Consider the following 13651-nt stretch of genomic DNA (forward strand, 5'->3'; position numbering starts at 1 on the left):
AGTTGTGGCCTCTCTCTCTCTCAGCCAACATGGCAAGCAAACTCATTGCCTTCTCCCTCTCTGTGTGGAATATGACTTCCAGGGGTGTAAACCTCCCTGGCAGTGTGGGACAGAAATCCTAGAATGAGCTGGGATGCAGCACCAAGTGATTGAGAAAACCTTCTAGACCAAAAGGGGGAAGACAGAAATAAGACAAAATAAAGCGTCAGTGACCGAGAGATTTCAAACAGAGTCGAGAGGTTATCTTGGACATTATTCTTACCCATTATATAGTTATACACTTTTTAGTTTAAGGTGCAGTAGAGGCTAGAGGGAAGTGCCTGAAACTGTAGTGCCATGTTCCAGTAGTCACGTTTTTTGAAGATGAATGTATGATAGAACTTTCGCAGTGTCACTGTGTGATTGTGAAAATCTTGCATCTGATGCTCCTTTTATCTACACTGTGGACAGATGAGTAAAAAATATGGATTAAAAATAAATAACAGGGGGAACAAATGTTAAAATAAATTGAGTAGATTGAAACACTAGTAATCAATGAAAGGTAGTGGTAAGTGGTATAGGAAAAAAAATAGGGGGAACAAAGGTTAAAATATATTGGGTAGATGGAAATACTAGTAGTCAGTGAGAAGGAAGAGTAAAGGGTATGGTAGGTATGAGTTTTTTTTCTTTTAATTTCTTTTTCTGGAGTGATGGAAATGTTCTGAAAAATGATCATGATGATGAATATACTATGTGATGATACTGAGAGCCAATGATTGTACACCTTATATGGAATGTTTGTATGTTAAGAATGTTCATGTTCGTATGTGGTTTTGGTTGGTCAATAAACAAATAAATAAATAAATGGGAAAAAAAAAAGAAAATTTAAAAAAAGGCTGATTGGTCCAGAATACATCTGTCAGCTGGGAAGGCATGGGGCTGGCATTTGCTGGTCCTTTGGCTTCTGGTTTCAAACAGCTTATCCCAGGACATTTTCTTTCTGCATCTCCAAACCTCTGGGTCTCTTGTTGGCCCTGAGCTTTCTCCAAAATGTTTCCTCTTTTAAAGGACTACAATAAACTTATCAAGATCCACCTTTGAATGGGTGGAATCACATATCTAATCACCCACAAGTGGGCGTGACATATCTCCAAAGAAACAATCCAATGAAAGTTTTCACCCCTCAAATACTGAATCAGGATCAAAGGAAACATAGCTGACCCCACAAGGTTGGATCAGGAAAAATGACACGGCTTTTCCAGGGTACATAACAGCTTCAAACCAACACAGGTCTTGAATATGGTCAAAGAGCTAAAGGAAAGCATGGACAAATAGCTAAAGGAAATCAGGAAAATGATTGACAAACACAAAGAGAATGTAAATAGAGAGAAATTATGAGAAGGAACCTGTGCTGAAGACCTCACTAAGAGAAATTCCAAAATCCCTACAATGGTTCAATGGCAGACTGGAGCTGGCACAAGAAAGAATCAGGGCACTTGAAGATAAGACAAATGATATCATCTATTATGAAAAGAAGGAAGACGAAAGGATGAAGAGAAGTAAATAGAGTCTGAAGAACTTAAGGGACACCATCAACTGTACCAATATGTGCATTATGGAAGTCCAAGAAAGAGAAGAAAGGGGGAGAGAGAATACGCAAAGAAATAATGACTGCAAACTCCCCAAATTTAATGAAAGATCTGAATACACACATCCAAGAACTCCAAACAGAATAAACTCAAGCTTACACAGAAGCATGTAATAATCAAACTGTCAAATGCCCAAGGACAGAGAGAATTCTGAAAGTCATAAGAGAAAAGGAAGGGGTCAAATACAAGGGATCCTCAAAAAGAGTAAGTGCCAATTTCTCAACAGAAACCAAAGAGACAAGAAAGTAGTGGGAAGAAATATTTAAAGTGCTAAATATAAAAAACTACCAACAAAGATTTCATATCCAGCAAAACTAACTTTCAAAATTGAGGGAGGAATTAAAATGACATTCTCAGATAAAAGCTGAGAGACTTGATCCCCTCTAGATCAGCCCTCCACAAAATGTCAAAGAGAGGTCTGCAGTTTGAAAGGAAAGGATACTAGAAAATTGACAGACGTCATATGAAGAAATAAAGATCACTGATAAAGACATGGGTAAATATAAATTCTAGTGCTATTGTATTTTTTATTTGTAACTCCACTTTTTACCTCCTACAGGAAGTAAAAATCTAAAAGGCAAATACAGAAAATGAGAAATCAGTGGTTTCAGAATCATAACATAAATATGTAATTTGTGACAAAATCACTTAGAGTTGGGGGTTGAAGAGGTATATGAACATTATGTATGCTACTGAAGTTATAAGTTGGTATCAAAGCAAAAGAGATTGTTATAAATTTAGGATAAATTTAAGCCCGAAGGTAATAAAAAAAAAGTTTCAGAGAGTATGCAAATTCACAGAAACAGAAAATACAGAACAGGCTACCAGGGATGGGGGGCAATGAGGAGTTAATACAAAATGAACGTAGGGTCTCTATTTGGTGTGAAGGGAAAGTTCTAAAAGTAGATGGTAATGAGGGTACTGCAACATTGTGAATGTGATTAATCTCACTGAATGGTATGTGTGGGAGAGGATGGGATAGGAAGATTTAGATTTTTAATGTATATTTCAGAACTAAAAGAAAAAGTAAAATGATAACAATTAAATACAATACATGATATTGGGCAGGATCTTAAGAATCAAGGCTAAAAGGGTCAAAAAAGGGTCATTACTGGGACATAAGAAACGGAATACAGAATGCAAGCTTTCTATCAATGTAGTGCACTTAAGGTGATTATCTAATTGAATATCTTTGTTCACAGAAATGTGTATGGAACTATTGTTTTCAAGGAGTATGAGGTATGCAACTTGCTCTCAACTGTTCAGAAAATAGATACATAGATAAATAGATGAGAGAATGATATAGCAAAGGTAGAAAAACATTTAAAATGGTGGATGTGGATACTTAGGAAAATGGGAGTATATTGGAGTTCTCTGTGTAAGGTTCGTATTATTTTTTAAACTCTCCTTGAAATTATTTCAAAATAAAAGATTTTTTTTTCCTTGGGTAGGCACTGGGAAACAAACCCTAGTCTCCAACATGGCTGGCAAGAACTCTGCTTTCTGAGCCACCATGGCCTGCCCAAAAGTTATTTTTTTTAAAAAAGCAGAGTGGTAATGGAAAAGAGAAAGCAGATTCACAAAATTCAGAAAAAGCAGAATGTATAGAACTTAATGTTGAGAGACAGAGTGAAATAAGAAGTTTAGGCTGATTTCCAGAGGCTTGAAAAATGATGTGGATAGCGGTACACACCATCAGTGAGGCTCACAGATGTTCCTCGTGTTGCTAAATCTATTGCCAGCTCTCAATTTCCCTCCTACGTGAATCATCAACATTATGTGACACGGTTGTTCGCACCTTCTTCCTCAAAACTGATTTCCAGAACACCACATTCTTCCTGCTTTTCTCCTACCTCACCTCCTGTTCTCTTTCTCTGTTGCTAGTTTTTCCTTATCTCCCCAACCTCTACATACCGGAGTGACTTAGAGCTGTCTTTGGGCCATCTCTACCTTTTTTTAAATAAAAAAACATGTAATCATTCTCCTGTTTCCATCCTAACCTAATGCCCTTATATACAGCATCTATGCTGACTGTGCAGTGGGTTAAACAGCGGCCCATAAAATAATCATTGCATATCCTAATTCTCAAAACCTGAGAATATCACATCATTTGAGGGAGAAAAAAGGTCTTTGCTGATGGATTTAAGGATCTTGAGACAAGGAGTTTATCCTGAACTGTATGGGTGAGCTACACAAAGAAGACAGGTGAAAGAAGGCAATGTGAAGAAAGCATCAGATTGAAGTGATGTAGCCACAAGCCCAGGAGTACCAGGGTAGCTACCAAAATCTGGAAGTAGCAAGGAATGGAATAGAGGGGGCTTGGCCCTGATAGATTTCTGTTCTTTTAAGCCATTACATTTATAGTAATCTGTTACAGCAGCATCCAGAAACTAACACACTTATTAACCATCAAAATGTGTAATTCCAGCCTCAACCTTCCCCTTGAACTCTAAATTATATATTCGATTGCCTATTTAACATTTCCAGATTGGATATCTAAAAGGCATCTCAAACCTATCAAGTCAAATACTGAACTTCTATTCTGCTTCCAACTTCCCAATCCCCTACTATCACTCAAAAATCTCCTCCTGAAGTCTTCTCATTTTGATAAATGACAACTCCATCCTTCCAACACAGACCAAAATATCTTGAATTTGTCTTTGACTCCTCTTCACTTTCTCTCACACCCACACATCCAATGCATCAGAAAATTCTATCAGCTCTACCTTCATAATATACCTAAGCCTAATTGCTTTTCACCCACCACTGAAACCATTCTACTGTAACTACCATTATCTCCTAGCTGAATTATTTCAACAGTCTCTAAAATGGTTTCCCTACTTTCCTTAGCAATATTCTGTATATTATGGTCATAATTACTATTTTAACCATAAGTGATATAATGTCACCTTTCTATGCAAAGCCTTTCAGTAGCCTCCATTACACTAAATATAGAAGCCAAAGTTCTTGCAATGGCTTACCTTTTAAAGGCCCATGTAACATGTACCTTGTTACTTTACCTCTCTAACGTCGTCTTCTACTGTTCTTCCCACTCTTCACTCTACTCTAGTCCCCCTGGCCTCTGTGCTGTTCCTTAAACATCCTACTAAACATACTCCTCAGGACCTTTGCTCTTACTATTTATACTGCCTGGAACATTCTTCTCTCAAGTGTCAGTATCAGTCATTTCCTCACCTCTTAATTCTTTACTCAAATACCAATTTACTAAATTCCTCCCTGATAACCCTAATTAAAATTGCTAACCATCCCTCAACTGTCCCTATTACCCTTCCATCCTTTATTTTTCTTAATAGCATTTTCAACCATTTAACATACTTCAAATGAGGGATTCCAAAGAGATTAGGAACTCAGTAGTATTCTAAGCTAAGGAGATTGAGGATTCATCAACAGTAGGTGGCAGCTGAAGTCACTGTCAGGGATAAGAAAAGTAAAGAAAGAGAAGGGAAAGGGGCTTAAGACAGACCACTGAGGATCACCAACAGGTAAGCAAAAAAAGAGAGCCAGGTGGAGATTAAGAGGAGCCGGAGAGGCAGGCTAAAATCCAGGAGAAAATAGTGACATAGATTTGGCATACAGAAATAATTTCCATCCTTTAGGAAAGGCAGAACGGTTGGTCAAAAAATAAATGCAGTGAAACAAGGAGTTAAATGGGGGGGAGGGAATGGGTAACAAGTGTGGAACCCTCTTTTCAAACAGACTGTGTAGAAAAGACAACTATAGATAAACATTCAAGGAAACAAAACAAGAGGTCAGTGTGCTCATGTATGAATCCCAGCCTTGTGATGATAGGAAAACTACTTACATAGATTCAATTTCCTTAACAAAAAAATAATCAGGAGAATAATAACAATGCCCTTGTAAGTGTCACTGCATAAACTGATACAATGTATGAAAAATTATGAGAGTAAACACTCAAAACTTGTTAACCATTATTAATATTTTTATTATTATGAGGAAACAATCAAGATAGGATGTTTTCATTTTTTTAAAAGAGGATAAATTAGAACACATTTATATGCTAAGTAGAGATGGAAAAAGGGAGAAATTGGAGATAACAAGAGGAAGGTGATGATATTTAATATTTCTTGCATAAATTTGTTAAAACAAAACAACTTAGCAGCAAAGCCATATACCTGATTTGCTTCTCACATATAAAAGCAACACATAACATGTCTGATTATGAAGTCAACTTCAACTCAATATATTAAATATAACAATGCAATCAATAATTCATCATCTAAACTATTAGCCCCTCACATCTAAATAGCCCAGTTTCCAACCAGGTGACATACCATAGCACCTCCAGATAAATCATCTTATAACCCTGTGTTGAAGACACTGCTAGCAACCCCCCACCCCAATTTCTGTTCTACCTTTCTTTCACAGTATAATACTCTCAACTACTAGCTGACAATTTTGCTATCTGAATAAAGACTAAATTTCCCAGCCTCTCTTCTAGCTAGTGTGAACTTGTTACTATGTGGAGGTGGTATGTGGCAGCTTCCAAGAATCTTCATAATGCCTGAAAAAGGATGTGGTAGTTGGAGCTCTAGCCTCCATCCGGGACCATGGGCATGAGAACCAATCCCTTAGAATGAATGGCAGGGTAGTAAGCCAGACAGAGTGAGGACTCAAAACAGCCTCCACACAAGTGCTGTACTGTGTTTTTAAGGGATTTCATATGAGAATGAAAATCTTAATTACTCATAGCTGAACACAATCTTAACTGATATATATTGTTCCTATCATACTGCTTCTTGGTGTAATACATTGTTATCAAATAGCCACAACTATTGACAACTAGCTTATATGTCCTTATTCCTAGTTTCTCTATACATTTTTTTTTATCTCTGTCACTACTTCTTTGCTCATATTAATCTCTTTTCTTAGAATGCACCCATACGTTCTGTTTAGAAATGCTAACTATGCTTCAAGGTCCAATTCAAAGCTAACTTCCATCACAAAGTTTTCTGTGGTCATTAGAAACAGGTATGATCTTGTCTTCCTTCTAACTACTATGTATATTCTGTATGGGCCACTTACCTACTACTACTTAGTTTTTCTTTTAAAAGTGTATGTCTTATCTTGTCCCCCTCCCCCAAATTCCAGGCTCCTTAAGAAGAGGGGGCCCTCCCTTTAGAGGGAGGGAAGGAAGTAGGAGGGAGAAGGTGTAGAAGCCAAGAGTTTAAAGCAAGACCTACAGAATTTGTTGCAAGCTGCTGGCCTCGGGATGGCAGCGGTAAACTGTGGCGATTGTTATGTAGAGCAGTCTGGGAGGACGAGAATGTTTACCCAAAACAGTTATGTTAAGTATGAAGAACACTGTGAGATAAGAATCTTGCTCCCTCAGGAAATACCTGCATATCTATTGACATCCTGTGGTATATAACTAAGATCTGGTTGAGAATAAAGTTGTCTGATGTCTGATGTAGATTTAAGCTTCAGACCCCCTGAACCCATTTGTGTCTGTCTTTCTTTTCTTCCTTTCTCTCTCTCTCCTTCTCATCATTCCTTAATATCCTTCGAGCTCTGTTTCTACAGAAAGCAACAAGAAGGGGACAGGGAGAAGGAGAGGGAGAGGGAGAGAAAAGGGTCCTGTTCTTAAACATTTTTCTATCTCCCACTATCCCAGAGCAGCATTTGTATACAGAAAATGCCCAACATTAATTAAAACTTTTGATAAATTTTAATCAATCAACGGTGGCTCAAGTGGTAGAATTTGGCCAGAGACCCGGGTTTGATTCCTGGAGCCTGCCCGTGCCGCCCCCCCCCCCCAAAAAAATTTAAATCAAGTTGTGATTTTTTTTTTTTTTGGCATGGGCAGGCTCCTGGAATTGAACCCGGTTCTCCTGCTTGGCAGGAAAGAATTCGGCCACTGAGCCACCATTACATCGCCCAACCTGTGATTTTTTACCCTCAAATAACAATTATGTTCTTTTTCAACTAAAATTCAAGGATGGCCTGACTTAACGTCCAGATTGTAATAAATTCTGTTGGGTGGCGCAATCAAAAAACAAAGTTTATCCTAAAGTTCATAGTTCATCACTTATCTTAGAAAGGTGCTACCAAGAAGAGGATCTACAGTTACCTTATTTTTAAAAATTAATGCTTATTGAATGTCAAAAGCATGCAAGGCACAGTGCAGAATACAATGATAGGCTGGATAACTGCCCATTATCTTCTATCCAAAAGACAAAGAACCAGAAGCAAAACAGGACAATAGATGTGGATGAGTAGATTAGTTTGACTAATATTTCTCAGCTTTGTTTTTGCTACTATTCTAATTGTTCCCCTAAATCAAACTGGCATTTCTCCTTGGCAATTCTAAAAATACATCCTAGTCCTAAGAAAGATTCTGAATTTAATGCAGTGGGAAAGGAGGAATTTGAAGGACGTGTAATTTTTACAAGGTACAGAAGTACTGGAAAACTTCCATTTCTGAATGTAAATCAGCCTTAAAGGAGATCAATATAAGACCTAAAGGTCTCTCAACAAAATGCTGAGTAATAAGGTAAATCATTTAAGTACTAACCAGATTAAATTAAAAATGGCATTTTAAGTACCCCCTTGAACTGATATTCCACATTAAAGAATTGACCTATAGCCCTTTCCAGGGGGGGGCTCAGATGAAAACAAAAGGTAAAGTAAAAATTTCAAAAGCACCTTTCTTTAGGTTGCTTACACTCTGACTATGACAAAGAAATGAAGAATGATTTCACCTGAGCCAAGAATAATGATAAATTTAGCTAAGGTATTTTATAGCTACTAAATTGGTACAAAGACAGTAGAACACAAGCAGTTACCAAAGATCATTATTATACCTATCTTGAGTGATTATTGATGATGATAATGTGTGCACTGAACAAAACCATTTTTATAACAAACGCTAAATTTGCCACTATGTTTTTTTAAAACTCTAATCTTCTATAGAGGACAAACTAGTAAATATTATAGGCTTTGAGGAACAAGAGATAAAATCAAGGGTATAAAGGAGGGACTTTTTTTTTTTTTTGGAATGGGCAGGCACTGGGAATCGAACCTGGGTCTCTGGCAAGGCAGGCGAGAACTCTGCCTGCTAAGTTACCATGGTCGGCCCTAAATTAGGTTCTTATATAATGAAAAAAACAAATTTGCACAAATTTTTACTGACGAATTTCAGAATAAAACTTTAGTACATTTTTTTTTTCATAATACAGATCTACTAAAGAGAAGAATGGAATTCTTTTTTGGGGTGATAACATTTCACATAATCTGGGTTTAAAATTATTGTTCCCTATCATCAAATTGAATGCAAATGTTCATCCATAAAACAATTCTTAGCTCCACGAAGTACAAAACAGTATGCTTAGTAACTAAAGTTACTTGAGAAACAAAACTCTACACCAAAAGCATCTTAATTTTCAATTCAGATTCTAGGCAACTACAACAGTTGGAATATTAAAATAATCCCACTTCTTAATACAAAGTGCCTTATCTTTAACAATCATTTCTATAAAACAACTATTCTTTTTCTTTGACTCTTAGCTAAGGGCTAAATATAGCAATAATTTTAGTAAAATTACTAAAAGCAGAAGGGACTTTTCCTCTTCTTATGAATCTTACAATCTTAAGAATCCAATTACAAAGGAATAACAATAGACAAAAACATATTTTTTTCAGAGATTGGGGAAACAGGAAATAACCAGGATGAGATAATTGAGGGGGCATGTAAGTGAAGTAAGATCAAATGGTGGAGGGAAGGTGCATCAGCTAATCCATTAAGACTGCATAAAAACAAATCTTGGAACACTTGTGGAAATGTTAATTTGAAGTAAATGTGTAATTTAAAAATTAACTCTCCAGATTACTCCAAAAAAATGTTCTCATATTATTCTAATCATTAATTTAAAACTTTATATAACTTCACACTGATAAAAGGCTTTATAAAAGAATAACCTCACTCTCTACTTTTTTCAATTGAGGTCCATTCAATTAATATCTCCACATCACCAAAAAGGACATCACGCTAGGAAAACATTACCTTTGTAAGCTTGATTTTCTGCTAAATGAAAATATTAAATATTTCAAATATTTTCATATGAATAATAAAATTAACAACCATAGTTTTCTAATAGCTTCATTTATTCAGATTATGGAAGACTGAAAAAACCAACTAAGATACATAAAGGGAGAGAATGTTGTCAAGTACAAGCATTAAAATGTAAAACTACTTTTTTCTTTTTTATACCCTTTTCAAGGGAATTTAAGTCACTTTACAAGAGTAGTAAATTTTCAGTAAAACATTTCTGGGAATCAGGTACAGAACCAATTGATTCTTACATCTAAAAAGTTTGTATTTCAGGTAGTAGTACCTTAAGATATATCCCAAAAGCATTTTGATTTGACAAGTCTCCTTCACCTCAGTAATTTCATCTAATATTGCAATGAAGTTTTAAAAAAATTTGAAAAATAAAGAAATAAACTAAAAAGGTGTGGGCAATTTCTAGTCAGGAAGAGAAATGTTGGCAAAAACTTCTCATTACCCAATTATTTTTAATAATCTCAACACAGTTCAGTCTAAACTACTGTTAACAAAGGGTGGCAAGGAGGAGGAAACAAGCATGTGTATATTGGTAAAGCTCCCCAAGTTTTTCTACCAACTCCACATACAATTCAGAATATTTCATTAACATATTTGTTAACACTCAATTTAAAAAAAAACAAAGATGGATGCTAACTGCATAACCATACATCAATGTTTATACAAAATTTCTAATCATCCCTAATTTTCATTTTCTCTGGTTCCAACAGTGATACAATTTGAAAATGCAACATTAAAAAAGAAATCACTGATGGTGGAGTTATAAATAGAAGATAGGACTTAAATGAATATGAATGCTGAATCATTAAATTGATATCTCCTTTAGTCTTCAGTATTTTAGAGCAGCTAGAAGTAAAAACCCGAAATTGTGAAATTGTAACCCATGTTATAGTCTGAAATATGTTCTACAACTAATTGTGATGCTATGCTTGGAAATTCACAGCTTTTTTGTATATATGTTATTGTCCACAAAAAAAGAAGGAAAAAAGGCAACTGTGATGATAAAAAAAGTATGTAAGCCCTCTAGCCTCCTATATTCTGGAGCAGCTAGAAGGAAAAACATGAGAGGATTGTATGGTAGCCCATGTCAAATCTGTGACTATCCTATAATCACTTTTTGAAGAGTGCTTTGAAAACTATTGCTTTTTCATTTCTTGGCTTTGTATATATATTATACTATACCATAAAAAAAGTTCAAAAAAAAAAAAAGCAAGAAATCACATGTAAGTTGGAAGTAATGGAATATTTAAATTTGAACAGTATCTTGCAGATCATCTAGTCTGAATTTGTTCTTTCTTCAAATAAAGAAAAACGTGCCTAATCACAGACTGGTGAGTGAGTGAGCTGAGACTTCAACTCTAATTTCATTACCCTTTTAACCAGATCAAGTGCTGCAGACTCTCAAGGCAATTTGAAATCAGACTTACACATGAGAATTATTTTACACATCTCCATTTCTCCCACTACTTAGTGTGAATAGCCATATCTTATTTGAGTACAAAAATTTTTAAAGAAAGTAAATATTTATTTTCAAAGTATACTAAATATTAACATAAGTTAATAATCATTTATGTAAAATTCCAAATTACTGTTACCTTTCATCTTAATATCTTTATTCCTCACATTAAGAAATTATTTTTTCCTACTTAACCTACTCGTAACCCAGCTTAATGGCAAATCTCAACCTCTATAACACCAATTTTCATCTCCTGATTATCATTATAATTACAGTAAGAATTTTTTGTATAAAGTTGTCAGGCATCTTACCTTTATGGTTTCTGTCACATTTTGCAAGATATGCATTCCTTTACTTATTTTACAGATGAGGACACTGTGGCTCAGAGACACTAAGTGAATTTTCCAAAGTAACTTAATGGCTGAGCTGGAACTTTAACCCAGCTCCATTTGACTCCAGACTAAAGTCCATGGTCTTTTCATTACACTGCTTTGCCTATGTCGGATATCATGTGTGATCCTAGTGTGTCTGGGAAGGCAAGAAGTACTATATTTGCAGGACTATCAGAAGAATAAAATGATAAAAATACACATCAAAAAATATACTAAGACACTTTATCCAACTTTCAGTTTAATAACTGAAAACGGATTTTAGTAAAACATTTTAAAAACTACTTAAGCTATGCTATAGATACCATCCCAAATACTGTTATTAACACAGAAGCACTGTACAATTTTACAAATAAACTGATCTCATATTTTATTATATGTATATATTATTTTATTATATTTATATATTAATACTGTAAATTAAACTAGAAAATTGGAATCTTTATTCCTACTCCAGTAGTTGAAATTAAAATTATTCTGAAAGATCTAATAAATCACTTTGATAAGTTTAAAAATATTTTTAAAAATTAGAAAAATAAATCGAGACCTTAATACCAGTCCCAACCTGTCTGGAATAAGATAGAAATATCCTCAAATATGCAAGAAAAGAGGATGAACTAAGGTTTAATAATGGACACCTATGCAAAGTATTTACATTCTAGTATCCACCCACCTTTACCACAGCAGATGGATGAAGATACTGTTACTGCTGCTCTGACAGAAATAAAGAGGCTTCCCCCATACAAGTTTCTCTAGCATATAATACAACACGGTACCAATAAAATGTCAAGTAGTCAGTGCACCACTTATTCCTCGAGTGTAGTCTTTGGCTCGTTTTGTAAAACTTAAACATCCAGAATAAGACCAGGACTAGTTTATGGCCTGATAATTAATAAACAGCCTAAACCCAAAACCGGAACTGAAGTTTCAAGTTACATTCTACTTGCATCACGCCCTACATTCAAATACATCTAATTAGCTCAAAATGAAAGGTACTGAACACTCTTCGGCCATCTGTCCTAATGCGTGACCTGGCACATATGACTTAACTTTTTTACATAAAAAATCATCAATACCTCTATGGTCCTTTTCCCAACAATGGCCAAGGTGTTAATCTCTATGTCCTGGGAAGCGCCTACACAGGTAACAATACCATCCGCGTTAATTACATCGGGGTTAGATCCAGATGTAACGTCTTTTCCCCCACTTTCCTCTTTACCTCCCTTGAATAAACTCCCTAATCCTCAAGGAACCACACAAACCGTGCACTGAAAGAGCGTTCTTCACCTTGCCCGCCTTCTGCATAAACATTCATCCCATCTCTAATAAATAGCGAGGAGTTAAGTTGGGCAAAACTGCAAATTCAGGAAACCCGCAGAAAGAGAAAGAAACACACACACAAAGGAAAGAGGGAAGGCGTGGGGAGGGGTGGGTTCTGCCTGTCAACCTCCCGAGAACTGGAGAGTGGGACAGAGGCGAGGGCTCGGGTCCCAAGCTACGCCAACTCCCACCGCCGTCCGGCCCCTCACCTCGATCTCCCGGATGTTGTTGGAGGTGACGAAGATACCGATGCCAATGGGGATAAAGATGAGGCCGATGATGAAGAACGTAGGTAACACCGTACCCGCCGTAAGGATAGGCTGCCAGGCGGGCAGCCGTTGCTGTTTGAAGGCCGTGTTATCCGGTCTCCGGTTCTTTGCCGTGACCCCGGGAGCACCCGGGGGCCCACCGTCCACTTCATCCTTCGCGTTATAATTCATCGCCATCGATCCCCAGGGAGCAGACCCGCGATGCGCAAGTGGACCGCCAAGGGTACGCGCCTGCCAAACCTGACAAGAGACGCGCAGGCGCCACAGCCGCCGCCGCCGCTACCTCCACCTCCGCTGAAGAAGCGGAAGAGGCGGGACACCCTTCCGCAGACAGCCGCTGACCGGAAGCGGGAGTAGACTGAGGACGCCAAGGGGAGGGTGAGAGGAAGGAGGGAGAAGAGGAAGGGACAAGGGGAGGGGGTAGGGGAAGAAGGTAAGAAGGGGGAAGGAAAAGGCGGACGCACCCTGATCATCTGCCCTGTGACGAC

General features: G+C 36.9%; 1 protein-coding gene across 1 annotated transcript in view; it reads right to left on the reverse strand.

Moving 5' to 3' along the window:
* Window positions 1–13651, reverse strand: part of TMEM30A (transmembrane protein 30A) — a 64423-nt gene extending 50772 nt beyond the window's left edge. Inside the window, exon 1 of the mRNA XM_077162246.1 lies at window positions 13104–13651. Coding sequence (XP_077018361.1) covers window positions 13104–13340 — 237 coding nt within the window. The 5' untranslated portion in view covers window positions 13341–13651. The remainder of the gene's footprint in view (window positions 1–13103) is intronic.

This window comes from Tamandua tetradactyla, chromosome 5, assembly GCF_023851605.1.
Source record: "Tamandua tetradactyla isolate mTamTet1 chromosome 5, mTamTet1.pri, whole genome shotgun sequence".
Lineage (NCBI taxonomy): Eukaryota > Metazoa > Chordata > Mammalia > Pilosa > Myrmecophagidae > Tamandua > Tamandua tetradactyla.